Source organism: Mastigoproctus giganteus, chromosome 2 (assembly GCF_048544385.1).
Source record: "Mastigoproctus giganteus isolate SK-2022 chromosome 2, ASM4854438v1, whole genome shotgun sequence".
Taxonomy (NCBI): domain Eukaryota; kingdom Metazoa; phylum Arthropoda; class Arachnida; order Uropygi; family Thelyphonidae; genus Mastigoproctus; species Mastigoproctus giganteus.
This window is the reverse complement of record NC_143576.1, coordinates 225179108-225200844: the sequence shown is the minus strand read 5'-3', so window position 1 is coordinate 225200844 and position 21737 is coordinate 225179108. Positions and strand designations below refer to the sequence as shown.

The following is a 21737-nucleotide window of genomic DNA, read 5'->3' as shown; positions in this document are numbered from 1 at the left end:
CATCGCGCATGTGTGACGCTAAGGCGGGAAAGAAAGCAATCACGTGACTCAGTTAATGAACACGTGGGAACCACATTTTGGACCACTCCGAAAAGGAGGGCGGTTGCTTTTGGCTGTTACCGTTTGTGTCGTTTTAGTTTCATCCCCACAGTTATTGTACTTCCTCCCCCTAGTCGTGTTTTTTTTTGAACGATTGCTGCAGAATACGTGTAAATATGACGAACACGAATAAGCTGTATTTCGGAAACTTACCATCAGACGTCAATGAAGGAACTTTGCGAGAGTTACTTCATGACCAATCCGGCATCATTCCTAAGGCTATACTTGTGAAGAAAGGTGGGTACGCTTTTGTGGACTGTCCTGATCAAGCTTCAGCTGAAAAGGCCATCGAAACTTTAAATGGTAAGTATTTTATAACAGTTCTTGCGATGCGAATTAACCAAGTTATGATTGATTTATGATGGTGATGATCTCTTCCAATCACTTGAAACAATTACTTTTGTTTTATTGCTGCTAAGTGAAGAAGCTTTCGTTTGTTCAAAATGGCGCCGAATCTGAATGTCGGCGTGGTCAGTGGCCGGCATGTGTAGTGCAAAATGAGTATGGGTTGACTTTCATTATAAGTGTTGTATTTCTAATAATGCCTTGTTATGAGACATCAGGGTACCGTTACAGTTATAGTGTTATGAGAAAGTGGTGATAAATATCCTGTTTCTTTATCGCTGAATTTCAAGTTTAAATAGGATCATCGGTACTTTTAGTAAGCATTATCTTGCGGATATAAGGGAATGGGAAATATTAAATTGATAAGCATTGGATGATTTTTGTGTTTCTTGTATATATTTTTTATTTATTTTGTATTATAAATTTCATCACAGAGCAGTTTCTATTTATCAATTTTTTTTTTTAAACTTTTCCCTAAACTTGTAATTGGACTATTCAGTGGTGTGATATAAAGGAGTTCTTTTCAACTGAGAAACTTGATCTTTCTTTCCTCCATCTCTCTCTCGCAAATGAATAATGTTTGTGGTCAAGTCTTAAATCCCAAAGTTGCGTTCATATGTGTTATTGATAATTCCCAAAAATAAAATGCACTAGACTGGTTCAAGCATTGCATAAAACCCAACTTTCCCTTAATTATGCTTTCAGAAATCGCATGACTGAAAGAATGCTTCTATCCTTTATCTGCTGTCTTATTTATCGCTGTTAACCCCTTTTGTTGCCGAGTTCCCATTCCTTTGGGAATAGGGGAGTGACCGTTGAATTCCTTGTTGGGGGGAGGAGAAGGGACTCGAGATTTTTATTAATCTCCTACCATATTGCTTAGGTTCCTCTGAGTGGTAAAAGTGAGTATTTTTAGTTCTTAACGTAGCAAATAAACTGTGTTTAAGCGAAATCGCGCTCAACCGTAATCAGGGAGTCTAATACTGTATCTGTAGCCGCTAGTTGTTTTTAACCATGCATAAAATTTAACTTTCTCTTAATTATGCTTTCAGAATTGCATTTGCCTTAGTTTATCTTATTAATGGTATAGATATCAGTAATTAAATAAGTATCAGTAATTCTCTCCTACACCATACTTCGCTAGTTATGTTTTTCATGTTAGGTATTTAATCGGAACATGAAACATTCATGTAGAATGTGCCCGAGATAAACCCCCATAGACTGAAGCAACCTTTCCATAGCTTGGTGAATCTGTTCTTTACCACATTATCCATCCTTTCCAAACTGTTTATTTTAGAAGCTGGTTGGGTAAGGACAATTTTTACTGTACTCCCATGCAGATTCTAAGATAAGCTTTTGTGAATTGCTTTTTATCTTTCTTGACTCTTATAACTGAATTTCTTGTAGTATACAAACAATGGCAGATTTTATGGTTGAATTGAACTTTAATTTGGGCCAAATTAGACCCTCATGGTATCTAACAGCAATGACAATGTTTTGTGGAACACAGTACTTCAGTACTATACTATATGAATTATCAAAGCCTTCTACACAAGTTACTTTGATATGGGGATACCAGTTTATACAGATAGTGGTTGCTAGCATTTATTAGAATGGGCATAGCCCTCAGTTTTTTTTTTTTTTTGTTCATCTGCTTTCCTCATTGATACAGTAATCAATACCTTGTGTTCAACACGACCATAACACATATAGCAGTGCCACCTGTGGCAAGTGCTCACTTGCCACAGGTGGCACTGCTATATGTGTTACTGCATGTGTGTGTTAAAGTAAATACAAATTAGTAGTGAACGGGTTAGTGCCATTGCACCATGTTGTTTTTTTTTTTTTTTTTTTCTTAGTGAACTGCAGAAGTAGATAATTGGCATATTGTTTTAATTGTATCTCGTATTGTGAATACCTTCACAAGTTTCAACAGTATTACACTACTTCGAATAAGTAACACTTCACCAATGGAAAAGACTAATGTTACTTATTCTCGGCAGATACCACCACCCAGATGGCACTGTTCCAAGACTTGTTGGCCTTTCCTGGTGGGCGAATAGGTACCTTGGTGTTGCATTCATGACAATCCAGTTACGAAGTTTAACTCCGCAATATGAGGTACCTGCCCAGCAACCCAAAGGCCGCGGGTTCGATTCCCGCCTCGGGCTTGGATCAAAGTACTGCAAAAACCTTGGGCGGTGCAATATGGCCACAGAAGCCGATGCGCCAACAACTACCAAATCAATCAATCCGCAATATGAGAGATGCCTGGTAGTGTGCAATGGTATAAACTAAGGTGATTATTTTGCATAAAGCATGAGACTGCATGTAAGATCCACCAGTGAATGGGTTAGTGCCATTGCACCTTGATTTGTTCGTAGTTATTTATGCAAAATAATCACTTTAATTTATACTGTTGCACACAATCAGCCATCTCTTATATTGTGGAGTTAACTTCATAACTGGATTGTCATGATTGCAACACCAGGATACCTACCCACTCACTGAGGAGAGGCCAAGCCTTAAAACAGTGCTGTGCCAGTGCAGTCTGGGTGGTGGTGGTCGTCGTATTTGCCGCGAATAAAGTAGTCTTTTCCATTGGTGAAGCATTACTTATTCGAGGTAGTGTAATATCATGGAAACTCGTGAAGGTATTCACAATTCAAATTGAGATGCAATTAAAATGCCAATTATCCACTTCGGTAGTTCACTATGAACAAACATGGTGCAATAGTGCTGACCTGTTTGCTAGTGAATCTTATGTGTAGTCTTGTGCTTTATGAAAAATAATTATCTTAGATATGAATTGCAGTTATGAGGTTTTGCGTTGGGCACCACAAATGCTAGCTCCAGCTCTGAACATGGTATCAAATTTCATTCAACAGCATTGTTTTTATGGTAGTATTACATTTATACAGAAATATTCAAGATATGTTTTAATACATTTTTTAAAAAATTTTCATGCTTTTTAGTAGCATGCAAAGAAAGGTTGAAGATGCTAAATAGACAAACATAATACACTGTAAGTGTTCATGTTTTCAGCTTTCACAAATACTGTAAAAAAAGCTAAGAAATCCATTATCTACCAAAATTATTGAATAATAGCCTCCAAGGGGAGTTGCACTTCCCCACTTGCAATGCTCTTTTTGGTCAGTTTTTGAAAGTGCCATAATTATGGTTTTTTTTTTTAAATATATATTTCTTCTATTATATCATTTGTTCTTTTTAAAGTTCTCTACTTGTTTATCAATTTTTAATACAGGCATTCTCCACCTTATGTCTCCCCAATTTCTTTTTGCTTCTACATCTAAAAAAAACAAGTGACAATAACTCATTGTTACTGGGATTGCTTTTAGAATTAAACAAGGTAATGAGATACACACAGCCCATCCGTCATGTGCCATGTCCTTCCAGGTGGCCTACCAAGGATCCCCACTCTTCTCGGCCAATATTGCAAGTTCTTTGTACTTGACCCAGTCCTTTCCTCCATGTTCCCTATCCGTGATTGTCCAAGACTTTGCCTTCTATTTTTCCTTCCATTAAGTTTCTGTATGTGTGTATTATTATTATTATTATTATTATTATTATTATTTTTTTTTTTCTCTGTCATTATGCATCCTATATGTACATCATTTTCCTTGTATACACAAGCAAGTGTTTTGTTACATACTGATTTGGTGGGGGCCCCCTCTATTGATCCAGAAGATTAGTATGCCCAGTCATCATACTTTGTATTTGAAGTGATCTGGCATGTCCTCTGGATTGCTTTGGTCAGCATGGCAGTGTTCATATTAATAAATGCAACCTCCTTCGGTATTCCTTTGTTTAGTAACCAGGTGTTGAAACTATCTGTGATATCCCTGGAGGAGGGTAGATCGGGACTCCTGTTTTGAATATCATTCAATTGATGCTTTAAAGTGTGTTGATCTCATATCTGTCCATTTATTCTTGAACTTCTTGTGTGAGACTTCCCTGACATTGAAGCTGTGGGACTGGCCCCCATTCTGTTGGTAGTAAGTTTCCTAGAACAGGGTTTTCAACCCATTTTTGATGAACAGTGCTTTAGAATGGGTAAGGAATTGGCAGAACACCATATGATATGTATATATTACGTGATAGTCCTAGTTTATACATAAGACCAGGGCTGTACTTATAAACAGGTGTATGAGGCACTAGCCTTGGGCCTCACCATGGAGGGGATCCTTGCATGGCTTCTCAAATTTTTAAAGTGATCTTTGTATTGCAACATTTGTGTTTTAAACAGATTGGTAAAAATAGTTTTTTTCTGATTATATTTATATATGCGAGGTTTTTTTTTTTTGGTTTGGACTCTGGGTCCTGTAAGAGCTTAGTGCCTCGGGCCCTGAGAAGTGTAAGTACGGGCCTGCATATAACACTTTAAATATGAGCTTTATTTTGTTCATTCACATTAGTATAAAATATCTTTTGTCTTGAAGTTTTTCGTACTGAATTGTACATAAATTCTCTTAAGCCAAAAGATATTTTGTACTGAACAGAATAAGCTAGAAAAAATTAATTGTATAAGAATTTGTTTTTTGTGTATGTGTATTTTCAATAAAAATGCAACAATGTGCAGAATTTTTCACACAACAGTTAAAGCGGGGAAAAATTATAATTTTTTGTTTTTGTAATTGGTTATCCAGTTTTCTCTCTGACTGCTCACTGAGGGTGATGGTAGATGGCTGTCTTCTAACTTCTCCAGTAATGCTGGTGTCCCCCAAGGTTCAGTTCTTTTCCTTTTGTATATTAATGACCTTCCATTGACCAGAAATCCCATCCATAGTTTTGCTGATGATAGCACATTGCATTCCAGTTTGAGAAACCTAGCCCTGCTCAGTCAGCTTCAACTTCTCAAATATCCACTACCAATTCCTTAAATGCCGATCTCCAGGTAATTCTCCAGTGGGGCAAAGACAACTTAGTTGATTTCAATCCTTCTAAAACTCAGTCCTGTCTTTTATTTTGCAAAAAGGATTCTTCTGCTCCTATGCTTATCTTTGGTGACACTCAGATTTCTAGGCAAGATATCTGTTTTGGGGATTATCCTGACTTCTAATCTCTCTTGGCACAAGCACATTACAAATAATGCTTCCTCTGTCTGCATCTAAAAAACTTGGTTTTCTCTTTTGCTCTCTGCATTACTTTTCTTCTAAACAGCTGTTTACTCTGTACAAATTGCAAATCTGCCCTACCATAGAATATTTTTCCCATGTCAGGGGCGGTGCCCCCAAAACCTCTCAGGCTTGTAGATTCCACTCAGAAGAGGGCAGTTACGTTAATTAATGACTCATATCAGAGTCTCCACTGTCTCATAGACATACTGTTTCTGCTGAATCCCTTTTCTACAAATACTTCCGTGGGTACTGTTCTGAATTGGCTGCTATAATTCCCGCTCTCTCTTTCAAAACAGTCCGAACATGTGCCGCCAACATTCATTTGCTGTCCAACTTCACTCACAGAACCAACTTTTCATCTTCCTCGTTTATTCATTCAACTGCCGTTTTCCGGAACAACCTTCCTTTGTACATATTTCCCAAATATTTCAGTCTACAGAAATTAGTCTAACGTCAACAAATATCTTGTCTTCTCAACCTCCAACTCAAGCATGGTACTAGGTACTATAGGTTCTAATACCTCGTGTTTGGGGTTTAAAAAAAAAACCCTAACTTTTATTTGAATTTTTACCTTGACCACTTAGCTTTGTGTGGTATTAAGGTAGAATTTCATATCTGAGTAAATTTTCTGTAATCATCACTTTCTAAAGAATCCTTTCCTCATGTGTTATTTCCATTAAGAGAACTATCAGTTAATCCATTGTTATCACAGTGATTATCTTTGTTTAAAGGCATTTTTTTAACACCTGCCATTCTCTTGGTCATTTGTACCATTCTGTGAATTGTCTGCTGACGTGACTTTTATGCACTAGCCAAAGGATTAAAATTGTAATTGATGCAAAATGACTCTCCAAGACTTGGTGTGATTGCATGCAGTTTGAAAATAACTCCTCTACCCCAATCTTCAGTTCATTTATTGCAGGCAGGTGTGTAATCAGTTGAAATCTGGACTACAGTTAAACAGCATTATTTACAGCCTATAAAATAATTATGTATGATCCTCAATTTTAATATGACACTAGTAGTGGCAAATGATTCAAGAAAGCGACCTTATAAAGCATCAAGCATTGGTTAAAAAAAAAAAAAAACAAAAAAAAAAACATCACTTTTCCATAATTTGTCTAGTTCTTTGAATTTATTCAAACTCCTACTTTCCCAGTGACAGGTGGAAGTTTGGTTTCAACAATCAGCCATCCTTCCTCAATTTGAATTTATGTCCCTCCTGTATGTTGTAATCTGAGGAAGAATTCTACCAGTGTTGAGCTTGCTCAATCCATTCAAGCCTTAAACATCTCAATTGGATCATGTTACAGGTGCCTAGTCTACAGATGCTGCAATCTGTCTGAAGTCTCTTTTTGTAACAAAAGGGTGATCTTTTTGTAAGATCACCCTTTTGTTCCTGTCACTTTCTTGTTGCCCTTCCTTGCACCCATTCCAGAAGATTAGTGTTCTTCCTAACATGCTGGGAGGGGAGGGTTACAAGGATGAATAATTCCTGTTAATGTCACTACAGTTCTTAAATTTTCACTCTAAAATATTTACTTTGACAAACTACTACCTAGTATTACCATATTCAGGGGTTAGCAAGCTTTTAGTGGTGAGGGTGATTTCATCAGCATGAAGATGTGCCAAATGCACTCTGATGTAGAGGCTTGGGCACTAGGCTCAATATGCTGTGGCATGTCTTGTGCAAGTTGCTTAATAAAAAAAAAAAATTATGGTATGTTTTGGGCAGGGAAGAATCTATATGCAAAAGAATAGTTTCCAGTTATATTTGTAAAAATAAGTGTGTAGAGATGAGTTGGGTTTGATATTCATTATTTTTAGCTCTTGATGTTGAAATGTGGGCATATGCTATCAGACAGACAGTATACTCATAAATGTGCTGTTTTTGTTAGTACATACTTTATCACAATGATTAATCAAGAGTTCGGACATTTCATTCATAGCAGCCTCTGGTGACCTGTGACATCTTGTACTTTATATAGGTCTGGTGCACTCATTTCTGAATGGATGTGTAGCTTCTGAAAAGAGTACAGAGAAGGGCAATGAGAGTTTGGTTAGTGGAACAAAGAGGTGCTCTTACTAAGAAAGGCTTCAGTGCAGCATCTGGAAACTAAGCACTTGCAAGATGATCTGATTGAGGTGTTTAAGGCTTTGAATGGACTGAGTAAGCTGAATGCTGATGGAATTCTTGCTTAGACCATATGTGAGGGGGACACAAATTGAAACTGAAGGATGGTTGTAGAACATATATGCAAAAGTTTGCTTTTAGCCAGCAGATTGAGCAAGCTTCCATCTGTTGTTGTGGAAGCTGATAGTTTAAATAAATTCAAGAAAGAACTATCCAAACTATTGGTGGGAATGGATAGATGAAATGAGAGGTTTTTTATTAATAATTGAAATCTCAACTGGTTCTCTCAGTTGTCTGATTTGTTACCCAAATTGATTATTTTTATTGGAATTCAAAACATAAAGTTGAGGAAATTTTCAATACAAGAAAAATAAATGTGGAAGACATCATTCCATCAAAAAAAAAAATCTTTTATGAATCCCCTCCCCCAAATTATAGTTTGATTTGACTATTTCACTCTAATGTTGGGCAGTAGAGTCAAAATAAGAATCAATAAATGCATTTAAATGTACCAGCATAAGTTTTACAAAAATTAAATTTCACAAACTCATTTCAAAGATAGCTCTTAGTGGAAAACTTTGTCCTAGTCATAAGTTACATGCTACTGGAAGTTTAAACCAAGTTTTTGTTTTAATTTGAATCTCACAGTAATTTGAATCTTGCATCTAGGTTTACTAATGGTTTTGCCAATGTGCGAGTGCCACAAAGTTCTAAAGAACAATTAGACTTAGCTGAAGCTCAAGAGAGCAATACAAATGTAACCTCCATCATTGTTTAGACCTCTACATTGCTTGTCTTAGATGTCATGAACATCACTAGAATGTTCATGATGACACTTGGATATAATGCCACCCTAAGTTTTTGTCCTTACTATGTATAGCACTGTCTGTCATTCAGTAGAATCAGTTTAGTTTCTCAGGTGTTTGTATGTGGTGGACTCCCTACAGTCTGTTTGCAATAAGGGTTCTATGGAATGGAATTTCCAGAGTACCATTCGTAGAATTTTTGTAAAAATGAAAACTATACTTAAATGCTCTTGAATATTAATTTCTTATTTTGATTTGCCCAGTATTACAGTAAAATGGTCAAAAATAAGACCAGAATTTGAATAAGATTATTTTTGAACAAATACAGGTAAACCCCCCCACCCCCGTATAACATGGTAGGTTCCTATAAAATCTCATGTGTGAAACCGTGTTATACGGGACTAAGAACCAGTACAAAAAGAGGGATTACATTTCAAGAGCTAACAAAAATACACCATCTTGTTAACAAAACTGACAAAAATACACCATTCTAGATTTTGTGTACCTTCTGCTCTATTTAAAAAATCATTAATCTGGGTTTGTTTGCTTTTGCTTGATAGATTTTAGTAATTTAATCATATGGAACTAAGCATTTTTGAAGCTCCCTTTTGAACTTTGGGCTCCTTTCAGTGTAAGAATCTGAATTAAAAAAAATATTCTAATTGCTTGGCTAACTTCATGCCTTTCTGTACACTTTTTAGTGTAAAATTTTGTAGATCAGTGTTTTCATCTGCGCTATCATCCTCTGAATTGATTTGTATGCCTCAGATGCCATTTCTACCAAATCTCTTTTTCTACCAGTAATCCCTGAATGTTCAGGGATCACTGGTAGTCTTCAGTAAAAAAATTTTTTTTTTTTTTTTTTTTTTTTTTTTTAAGGAGCATCGGCAACCAAGGCCATGTGGCTGTGTTCAAATTGCGTGTGTTCTGAGGTATATTTTCTATTTTTCTGGACGAAAAACCCAGTTTCCGGGAGGGAAAAAACCATACTACCCTTGCCTGAGACAGACTAACTCAGCCAAGTTGTGAAGAAGACCCATAAAACTTCCTCCTGTCATTGATGGGATTCAAACTTAGGTTGGTCTTTTCCATGTGGTGTGGGGATAATGGCAATTCTTTCAACTATTTGAATTGCTACCCACGAGGTCTTCAGTAGTCATATCATCAAACCTTCCTCTCCTACCGACTTAGCAAGTTCTACTATTGCACGGATTCTGTTTTCTGTCTGTTCGACCATATTTCCTGACTGAACCAATGTGGCCATACATTTTTGTCAACATATTTAATGTTGACAGTTTTACTTTGAGTGATAAAGCTATGATTCCAATACAGTCCACAGGCGCCTCCGTAGCCAGGTGGGAAGGAGCAGCAGTTCGTAGCACAAGCTTCTTGATTAGGCCGGGGTTAGAGCCCATCACCACCAAATACGGAGGATGTGGAAAGGTGAGGGAAGGACCACCGCATATCCTGGAGCAATATGGCCTTAGTTGCTAATGTTCCTAAAAACCAAATAACAACAACCGATAGTCTACAATTGAAAAATATCTCCATGCTTTGAACCCCAGGGGCTTGCATCTGGTGAGTATGGGCTTGGCACACTCAGGGTCCTGAGCTGGATATCATCATTCTTCTGTCTCTGGGAGACTCAATTTTTTTTTGTCTGGTGCAGCATATGCCTCAGGCTTCCTTGCACCATATGGCTAATAATAACAACCACTTAAATTTTTTTTCTAAAATCTATTGTATCAATTTTCTAATGTAATGAGTGTCAAAGGTAGATATAATTCTTTGACCTAATTAAAGAAGTTGTGGTAGTAACATTTGGATGACTTAAACGTTTTGGATGGCTTGGCATGTATTCAATAGTAATAAAACTTTTGAAATTTAAATTTTTTCTACAAGTTCGATAGTACAGAATCCCCCTAAAATGGGGATTTTCCAGGGTTTTTTTTTTTTTTCATAACGATTAGCAAGCCAAAAGAGGGATTCAAGAAAAGAATGGAAATGTTGAAAATTACATCCAACATAATAGTTTTTTCCCACATAAAAGCTCAAAAATAGTGTTATGCGAGGTTACCACAACTCTATAACTGTGTTGGAGTGAAACAGTGTTATATAAGTGCCGTGTTGTGCAAGGTTTGCTGCATTTTTTTTTATCAATCATGTTAGAGCAAAGCAGTGTTATAGAAGTTCTGTGTTATAAGGGGGTTGCCAATATTATTCTCTGTGCATATCACTTGATTTAACAAACGTTGAATTAAGTGATATGTACAGAGGATACAGTTGTGAATTTAAGAGAACTTTTGCTATTTCAAGCCAAAATTGGATAATGGCCAATAGGTGCATCCTCTTCTACAGGTTGTGAGCAATCTGAGTTGCAGATTGCCATTACTGATTTAAACCATAGCCTTTTCTGACAAATGTACTAAGAGGTTGTTCAGGATAATAAAACATTACAATTCGGCTTGCATCCAAAATACAGCATCACTTTCTGCCTACCTTAAAGCTCACTAGTTGCAAAGAAGTTAACAAATCCAAACCTGATTTTTGAAATCTAACAACTACAATTTTGCTGTTGTTTAAATGGTGGTTGAGCTGTGGTTTTGCCAAATCCATTGGCTGCAACCACAAGTTGTACTTTTATTTTTCCATCATGGTGGTTCGACTTGATCTGAAGACCAATGTTTATTAGTGTTCTGTTTCCTAACTTTTTCAGTAATCTTTTTAAATGCCCCTTGCCAAACTAATCACATCCTATTAGAACAATCCTAAAAGCCAAGTAGCCTCTCCAAGTCATGGTGGTTTCCACTTTTTCCTTAAGACATGCTTCACAATTAACTCCTGTTTTTCCACTTTTGCTATTATTAGAAGTCTGTATGATAACTTGCTGTATCCAGCTAATTCAGGGGAAAAAATTTGCTATCTTCTAATTACTGTTCTATTGCCTTTTATTGAAAAATTCTTCATTATCCATTTCTTGTACTAACCTCAACTTTTCCTCTAACACTCAAAAGAAAACTTTTCAAACTTACTATAAGTATGGTAGTAGTGATTTTTGCCACATGTATATACTGTTTCTTGTCACTGTTTTTCATTTAAGTTAAAACTAATATAAATTTGGAAACTTTATTGTACTGTACTGTACTATTATTTAGCTTAGCTTCTCCATAAGCTCTTCAGCCATGTGCAGAACATTTATTTGAGAATATTTAAATTTAATTAAAAAAAAAAAAACTCAGAAGCTAGATTCAGTACATAAATAGGAAACTTTTTTTTTTTTTTTTTTTGGTTGGAATCATTTTATTTTTTCTCTCTTTCCCTTCCAAATAACAAAAATCATTCAAACAAAATTCTGAATTGGCAATGATAGCTAATCAAAATTTTAATTCCAAATTTATTAGGTTTATTTGCTATGAACTACAATAAATCTTTGTATAGCTCTTATTGGAAAGTTTACCTCAGCTCAAGTTTCACCTAGAGTGAAATTTTCAATTATTTCTGAATTTATTTGAACATTTCTCATCTTGATCCCTCTTTCTCTTTGTTACCATTTTGTCAAACAGGCCATATTTTTTAAAATTTTGATAAAAAGCCACTGTGAAAAATTTCCCCCTAGTTTTCAGACCACTACTTCAAATCCAAAATTTCTTTTACTGAATTTGACGTAGTGGTTTTTTAAGTTCAAGTCTTTTGTAATTGAGTGGCCAGTTTCACTTACTTTTGGACACATGTATGATGGTAGCTGGTGGTGCAGTCTAACTCTTCTACCCAAGGTCCTTTTCTTTCACTTGTTCTTTTCCTGTATATTAATTTTTTTTTCCTCTGTTTGCTTGAACATACTGTCTATAATTTTGCAGATGATAGTATCAGTATTCCAGTTTGACAAAACCTTTCTCATTAAACACAGCTACAACTTCTTGAATATCCACCACCAATTTCTTCAATGATTCTATATGGGCTACATCGAAATCTAGTCTTTTTGATTGAGTCTTATTTTTCACTTGTGCTGGAGAACCAAAACTTTCTTAATGTTATTTCTAATCCTAGTCTTTTTTAATTCACATCTTCATCAACATTCAAATTTTTAGAAAAGCTATCTTTACTGATAGCCCTGACTTCTACCTTTTTCTTAGTATCACTATTACAAGTATTGCTTCCTCTGTATTTGAAAACAAAGTAACACCAAGAGTGAATTCTCTTTCACTTTTGGTGTTACTTTACCTTTCTTGTGTAGTGTGTAGCCTGTTGCTGATATGCCAATAAACTGAAAACCAAACTTTACCTTTCTTCTAAGCACCTGCTATCTTAAATCCCAAAGCTGCTCCACAATGAAATATTATTGATGCCATCTAGGATGGTTCCCCTAAACCTCTTAGTTGTCTGTCTTATTACCTTCACATTTGTTATTTGACATTATTGCATATTTAGAGTTGACAGTATAACAATTTTATTTCTGTTGGTTTTGATAGTTTACCTTAGGATACAGGATCTGTTCAGTTTAATTAGTCACTGGCCTGCATGGATAAGTGATTTAATTGAACCATTCCATCCTCATAGTGGGTCTACCTACTTGCATTGTAGTCAGGTCTGTGGCTTAATTATTCCTATAGATCAGTGTTTCCCAAAACTTTAAGTCATGGAACACTTTCTTGCAACATATTCACGGAACACTTATGAAACACAAATTTAGAGGGAGCCAAAGAACTGTTTGCTAATAATTTATTATATATTACGCACTGTGCCTCGGGCATTCTTATTTCCAACCCATGTGAAGCCGAAATTCAAATAACTGTCATACTTTCGTTTTGGTCTTTTATTAGTTGGTTCCTGTTTTTTCACTTCTGATTTTTGGGAAACAAAAGGCTAAGATTTTTCATCCTCACTTTGAAGTGTGACAATATTGTTTGTTTTCATTGACCACAGTTGCACTGCTAGAAGTACTTTGCTTCTCGTTTTAAAGTTCCTTTTTTCAACCACAAATGCATGGTCATATTTTAATATTTCAAAATACTAATAATTATTATAAAAAAAATATACATAGAAGCAAGTTTTAGTTATGATATTGGTTCGCTTCCTCCTCTCCTTCAACCAGTGTATTCCAGGCCAAATGGCATATTAAATCACTAGATTGCTACTTTTTTGTAGATGTCCTTACCTCTACGTATTCTATCCAAAATAGTGTTACGCAGTCTATTTGATTAGTCATTTGATTAGTCTGCCAGTATATTAATAACTGAAAAAAAAAAAAGTTAAATTATAATTATACAAAAGTGGTGTATGCTATGAATTTGCAAAATTTATTTGTTTGTTTTTTTTTTTTTTTTTTTTTTTTAATTGTGATTTTTCACGGAACAGTAGGGTTCTGTAGAACACAGTTTGGGAAAATCTGCTGTAGAGCCTTGTTTCTATCGTAGCATGGAAGTAGTAGTTATTTACAGGCATATAGGTGTTTATTTAGTAGTTATTCCCAAATGTGGAAAATTTTTTGTTTTGTTTTGTTCATTGAGTCTTGTTTTTTACATCCTTTCAGAATTGAACAGGTTAATCTGTGGATTTCATATGTGGTCCTGGAGAGTATATACATCGATCTACTTTTTTTAAAAATCATTTGGGGTACATTTCAATGTGAGAAAAACATTTTGAAATGTATGATTTAATTTTTATGGTATGTGCTACAATTTCTTATTCATTTCCAACTGATAGTAAACAGACAATGCATGACAGCATCAAAATAGCTTTGGAACTTTTAGATTCAGATGTGGATGATATTGCTTCTATATATATATATATATTTTTTTTTTTTTTTTTTTTTTTTTCCACTTAATTCTGGTTTCATTTTTCACAATTTTATTTTACTAATAGTTTCTCTACAGAGCTCATCCTTATCAAACTCACAAGGAGTTTGGGAGAAGCTCTTATGAATGAGTTAAGAACTCTTCTGAGAAGTTTTGCCTGTGTTGTTGCTTGCATTTGTCACGCAGTTGCTTCTTAATTTAGATGGAAAACTTTCCTTAATAGTTGAGGTTTTTTTACAGTAAAATGAGGAAGTATAAATCTTCTGCTTTCTATCTTCACAATATTTTTCAGGTCTATTGTTAAGGTATTACATTATACATATCCAGTATGTTAGCTGGGAAGAGTCTCTTCAGAGATTTTACAGTTTGTAATTTGCTGTGAAGAATATAAACTTAAATTACTCCAATATATTTGTGCAAGCCTTGGTCCTGTCATGAGCATGCAACACTGGTAGTGATCAGGTTGTTTGAAATATTACATGGGTATGTGCATTATCCAATTCCAGTAGTGGAATTTTCCCAAAGGACTGTTCTTGAAATAAAAGATTCTCTGCTTCTCAATTTAGATGTCTTGGGAGCTAGTACTTTTATGTAGACCTAAAGATTTCTTTAGTTGTGATTATGGATTTTTAGATGTGATTATGGCAGATTGTCCACATGGCTACCAGTCTTTGCATTAGTGTCTTCGTATTTGAAATGTTAGGTTAGTCGCTAATCCCATGTGAGGCTTAGATTTGCATGATGTTTAACCCCCCCCCCTTTTTTTTTGTTTCATGATCCGTGCTGTTCATTCTTTTCCTTAATTGTTAACATTTATGCACCCCCCTCCATGCTGATTTAATGCTGAAATCCTGTTTAATTTAAAAATCTATGGAGGTTTGGTTGGATATTGTCTTGGAAGTAACAGAAATTTTCCATCAGCATGAGGGAATCTTGGTGTATCTAGAGATTTCTAGAGCACTTGTAGGTAAGTGCTGAAAGTACTTCCCGTTGAGGGTCACCACAATTCTATTGAATGCTCTAGTTGGAAGTCTTGGTTCCTGACTTAAATGGCATTGCCTGGTATGGCCTTTGCTGGAATTGACTGTTTACCTAAACACAACTAGAGCACGGGTGGTACCACATAATGGCTTGTTTAATTTGAGAGATTCAAGCGAATACAATTAAGAAAATATAGCAAAGGAGGATGCCGAGATAATGAGCTAGCTGGTTTATTAGAGCATAAAATGATAACATGGGAAAGTTTTTTTTTTTTTTTTTTTTTTTTAACCATTTTGCTAGTTGGTTTCTGAACCATGTGCAACCCACTTGGAGTGAGTTGAGGAATTTGAAAGCTTGTAAAAATTGAAAAACTCATTCATACTTTTAACTCTTAATTTGACTTTATTGGTGAACAGTTGATTGTCAAAAATCAGTCAGATTTACAGTAAGAACTTTCTTACATCCAGGAGGCCTTGTTCAAATGTAGTCATTGGACATGCCAGTTAACAAACCCTGTATAAGATGTGTGGAGAGAGGCTCAAATAAATGGAGGTAATTGCAGTTTGGCATAGACAGATGAAGTGACCAACCATTTTCCTGGTGAAAAATTATTCATTTTCTAAGAAATGTGGAATCAGCAGTATGTTTGATGGTCCTGGAAGAGATACATTACCTTGAGTGATAACACCCATGTTATATTATTTCTTTTTTTTTTAAGATTGTAGCTATCCAAATGCATTACCTTCCATTAGTAGAGGCATTTGATGCAAGAAAGCAAGCTTATGCAGCATCAGCCAAAAAAAAAAAACCCCACTTCCACTTCACCCCTCTGTTCGTTCAAAATACCTGTCCAGCTGAGTCTTAAACTTATTTAGGCTATCAACCTCCACTACAAGGGATGGAAGTCTGTTCCACCAACCAACCAACCACCCACTGGCTAAAGGCAAATTTCCACACGTCTATCCTACATCTGTCTTTCCTCAATTTGAATTTATGCCCTCTCAGGTGATTATTCTGAGTGAGAGGAAGAATCCCATCAGCATTGAGCATGCTCAAACCATTTAATGCTTTATACACCTCTATCAGATCACCTCGCTGGTGCCTAGTCTCCAGACACTGTAATTTGCAAAACTTAAGCCTTTCTTCGTAAGAGCACCCCTTTGTTCCATTCACTAATCTTGTTGCCCTTCTCTGTACTCGTTCCAGCATCTCTACATCCTTCTTGAAATGAGGCCTCCAGACCTGTATACAGTACTCTAGGTGTGGCCTGACCATTGCCTTATACAATGGAATAATCACCTCCTTATCCCTGCTAGAAAAATTCCTGTATATCATTGACAATACTCCATGAGCTACTCTTGCAGCCCGTCTGCACTGCTCAGGGAACTTCATATCTGCCTGCACAACCACCCCCAGGTCCCTTTCATTCTCTACCACTGTCAGTGTAGTACCACAGAGTTGATATGTTGCTCTGGGGTTGCTGTTTCCCATGTGTAGCACTTTACATTTGTCAATGTTAAACTTCATTTGCCACCTCTTAGCCCATCTGCTCAACCTTTCCAGATCCTGTTGCAGCAGCATAGTGTCAGTAGTGTTCTTGACAACCCTGCCAACCTTTGTATTGTCTGCGAACTTGGACATTAAGCTTGATATACCATTATCAATATCATTTATAAATACAGAAAACAATAATGGACCCAACACTGAGCCCTGAGGGACTCCACTAATAACATTAGTCCACAATGAGCAGTGTCCATTGATTACCACTCTGTCTTCTCCCCCTCAACCACCCCTTTATCCATAGCAGCAATTTGCCTCCAATGTCACACTGCTCCAATTTGTGTAGCAGTCTTCCATGTGCAACAATATCAAAAGCCTTTCCAAGATCCAAGTATATAATATCAAAGCTATTCCCTGCATCCAGTTCTTTTGTGACTGCATCATAGTATCCAATCAAATTGGTCAGGCAAGACTTCCCCTTAACAAAACCATGCTGTGTCCGAGCTATAACTGAAGTCTTGTCTAAATGATCCTGCAGTGCTTCTTTAACCAGTGCCTCCATTAATTTTCCTGGAACAGAAGTTAAGCTCACAGGTCTATAATTACTTGTCAGCCTTTGATCCTCCTTTGTGAATTGGGGTCACATTTGCACATTTCCAGTCTGTGTACCCACCCTGAGTCCAAGGAAGCTCTCATAATTATGGCTAAGGGTTTGCTTTCTTCCTTTGCTGTCTCCTTTAATATAACTGGATAGATTCCATCCACCCCAGGTGCCTTTCTTGTGTTTATCTTCAACAATTTCTCCTCCATTTTACTCTCAGTTATTACAAGATTCTCTAGCTTACTGGCAGAGTTGAATACACCTCTGGCATTCCCCTCGCTGAATAACTCATGTGTGAATGTCGATGCAAAATATTCATTTAGTTTGTTAGTTACCTGAGCAGGATCATCAACAGTTGACCCATCAATATCAGTGGACCAATCTGATTCATCCCCTTCCTTCTAGAGTTTACATAAGTAAAGAACTCTTTGCTGTTTTTCTTTGCATCCCTTGCCATGGATTTCTCGTAATCTGCCTTCGCCATTTATCGACTTTAAACCTAAATTACTACTTCTCAGTCCACCAGTATAACACTGCAAGTTACTAACTGGATGGAGTCAGTAGTGTGTATGTTGGGGGGGGATGTTGTCGAGGCCACTTTAGTGAAGGAGCTGGGTATATTCTTACCCAGTGTATTCTATATCCAAAAACTTTATTGCTTAATACAGCATGCCTACAACACCTCTTTTTTTCATATTACTGAATACATCATGAATAGTCAAACTAAGATAACAAACCTATCTGATCTGCAAAAAGATCTAAACCACCCAAACACTCCCATTTTTCTAACATATGTGGTCTCAGTTCCAATCTCAGTGATTTGCATTCTGCTAAACCACTCTCTTCCTGAGAGAATCTCAGTTATTGGTTGGTTCAATCACTGCCCTTCTCAGTTCTCAACTATTCGGTATGCGATTCCCTTCGCTTCAAAAATGGTATTTGTACATATGTCTATCCTGATATTCCCTGTCAGGAACTTCGTAATTGTCTTTTCTGTTTTCTCTCGCAAGACAGCAAGGTCTTGGTGTTAGTGGATCTGGTTTAAAATCTGTACCCTATTCTGTTAAATTCATCTGTTGCTTCTGTCATTTCCCAACTCCACTAATCTTTGACTTCCTTTCTTTGAAACTCAACTTTATACAGTCCAACTTTACTAACAGTGAGGTAATTTTCCTTTTGTGATTTTAATGTTCACAATTCTAGCTGGTTTCTGTTTTCTGGTGGCAGGACCCAGCTGGTTGAGATGCAGAGGCTTTTGCAATTACTAAATTAAATTACACCAGACAAGCATAACCACACAGACATCACTCTTGACCTTTTTCTCATGAACAACCCTTTCAAGAACATAGTTGATGTGATTGGGCCTCTAGGCCCGTTGGATCACAACTTGGTGATGGTCCCTTCTCCATTGGAGCCTTTCTTTTGTAGGCACTCTCAGCCTCATGTTTGGCATTACATGAATGAAAGATAGATATTCTTCTCCATGGTTAGATTACTGTTTTAAATATTATATAAATAGTTGTTAGGATTGTGTTAGTGAAATTATTCTTGTAGAGATGAAATCCTTTATTCTATGCTCCACTTTAGTCTCATCCTTTATCTAAACCTTGGTTTTCCAATAAATATGCCAAGGCTGTTAAAGATAATGTTGCATGTTATAATTGACTTGAATCCAAATCCTCAGGTTCATTTTCTGTCTACATCAAACCTTGCAACAAATGGTAAAGCCCTGAGTCCAAACTAGATTTTGAACAGGGTAAGGAGTAGAAAACTTGCTTCTTGTCCAAACGCGGTAGTTGTGCATTTTGGTCTCTTGCCAAAGCTATTGGCCATAACTTTTGCCCATCTCTATTTCTTAAAATTTGATGGTTGTATTACCACATAAGATAAAGCTGACCAGCTAGCATCCTACTTTTCTTCTAACTCTTGTATTGATTATCTTTATAAACCACCTTATACTGTTCCCACACACTCCATTCAATGCTTCCTGTGGTCATCCATTAAATGGATGTTGGAGTTTTGATGCCAGGTCCTGATGGTATTTCTCTACTCTTTTTCCCAAAACCTGTGCTTCTGAGCCTTACTCCTGTTCTGTGTTGCCTTTTTTACACTTTCTTATTCCACTGGTGTTTTTCCTTTACAAAATCATGCTGAGGATACTCAGCATGGTTTTGTAAAGGAAAAATGAAGTTTAACTAATCTGGTTAGCTATTTTGACAGGGTCATTCAAGAGCTGAACTTGGGGAATAATTTTGACAATTTATTTGGATTTCAGCAAACCATTTGGCTCAGTCCCACATGAGTAGTTACTTTATAAGATGAACAGGTTGGAATTGCAGGGAAAATCCTTAGCTGGATGGCTTCGGGGACAGGAGGCAGAGAGTTGTGATAGATTATTATTCCTCAGATTGTGTTGATGTGAGAAGTGGGGGGTTCCCTGAGGATCAGTATTAGGACCACTGTTTTTTATTTTCATAAATAACATCAATGAAGGGATAGAGGGTGTGATGTCTAAATTTGCAGATGATGTAAAGATTGGTAGAGTAGTTAATGATCACTGCCAAGCAGTGCTTCTTCAGAGTGACACAGACAGACTTCAGGGATGGTCAGAAAAATGGCAGCTATGCTTTAATCTAGCAAAATGCAAGGTCTTACATCGGGGGAACAGTAACCCCAAAATAACTTATACACTTGATAGTTGAACTAAAGTCAGTAGTGGAAAAAAGGCACTTGAGTTATGATACAGTCAGACTTCAAGTTTTCTTGAAGTCAAGGAAGGTCCATGTGTACTATCGATTTATCGAACAATTGCTAGTAGAGATAAGGATGTCATGAGGCTATTGTTAGACCACACTTGGAATACTGTGTTCAAGTATGGAGACCGCACCTAAAGAAAGGCATTGTGCTTGTTGAAAGGGTCCAAAGACATAATTCACCTGGTGAGATCGGCAAAAGGGCATCCATATGAGGAAAGACTTTGAATATGTAGGTTGCAGAGCTTGGAAACTAGGTACCTTAGAAGAGACTTGACTGAAGTGTTTAAGGCTCTGAGAGGCATAAGCAAAATGAATGACGAAGTTTTCACGGTTCTAAATTATTCTAGAACAAAGTGACGTAATTTAAAGTTACAGGGGTGAGATGTTTAGACTGGATTGCAGGAAGTTTTATTTTACCCAGCTAGTTGTAAATTACTGAATAAGTTACCCACTAAATTCAAAGGTCAGCTGCATAACCTATGCGAGAAGGCAAATGCATAGGTTGTGTATTTCTTTTTCTCTTATTAATTATTATTGTTTTTTTTTTTTTTTTTTTGGCCGGTGCAGCATAAGCCATAAGCTTCCTTGCACCATGTGGCCCTTACTAATACTGAGATGCAGTAGTGGGCATTTACAAGGCAGTGAGTATTGCCACAACTGTCATTATTACTGTGTTTTTTTTTTTTTTGCCTACTGCTCCTCCACGCTCTTAGGATAGCTCACTCCTTTTGGTTTAGTTAAAAATTGTTTCAGTGGTAGCCGAGATGCCAGGTAATTGAAAAAAATTAAAACTAGGAATAAAAAGGAAGTGATTTAATTTGAGGACACTATGGAGAAAGAAAAGCTGCAGTGGCTCTTGGAACAAGCAAGATCAACAATATGAAGAAATATCAAGGAAAGAGAACCTAAAATATTTCAAGTGGATCAGAAATAAAAACGGTGAATTTGAAGAAAAGCAAAATAAACAAATGAGGGCAAATGTAAAGCAAATCAACCACATTTTATTCTACAAAATGTGTTGAATGTCCATATTTCAAGTCTTAATTCAAAAGCTGGCCCCTTCAAGTTTGAAAAAAATTAAGTGAAAGGTTGTGGTTCGGTCTAATAAGCTTAGATGATTTAAAAATGTAAACTGTTAATTGTTAGCAATGGGAGAAGAGCAAATAAATCATGTTTGTTTTTTTGGAGCATTAGGAACTAAGGCCATATTTGGTGGTGACGGCTTGAACCCTGGTCTAATCAAGAAGAGTGTGCTACACACTGCTGCTCCTTCCTACCTGGCTACGGAGACACCGAAATAAATTGTGGATATTTCAGTACATTATTCATTGAGTGATTGGATACATACGTGAAATAGACAAAGCTAAATTTTAATGGTTGAAGACAATTCTCATCTCAAATGCAAGATGAAGCATAATATTTTGCACACAGTGTAACTGCAGTTTTGTAGCTGCTCTTAAAAGGTTTCAAAGATTAAGGTACTCTACACGGCTAGGCAAAAAGGAAAACAGAAGATTGTTTTTTATAAACAGATTGAGTTAGAATCAGGCTTCATCACTTCCAGTGAACTGATTGATATTCT

General features: G+C 36.4%; 1 protein-coding gene across 1 annotated transcript in view; it reads left to right on the top strand.

Moving 5' to 3' along the window:
• Positions 1–86: 86 nt before the first annotated feature.
• Positions 87–21737, top strand: part of Imp (IGF-II mRNA-binding protein) — a 243117-nt gene continuing 221466 nt past the window's right edge. Inside the window, exon 1 of the mRNA XM_090390190.1 lies at positions 87–402. Coding sequence (XP_090246316.1) covers positions 216–402 — 187 coding nt within the window. The 5' untranslated portion in view covers positions 87–215. The remainder of the gene's footprint in view (positions 403–21737) is intronic.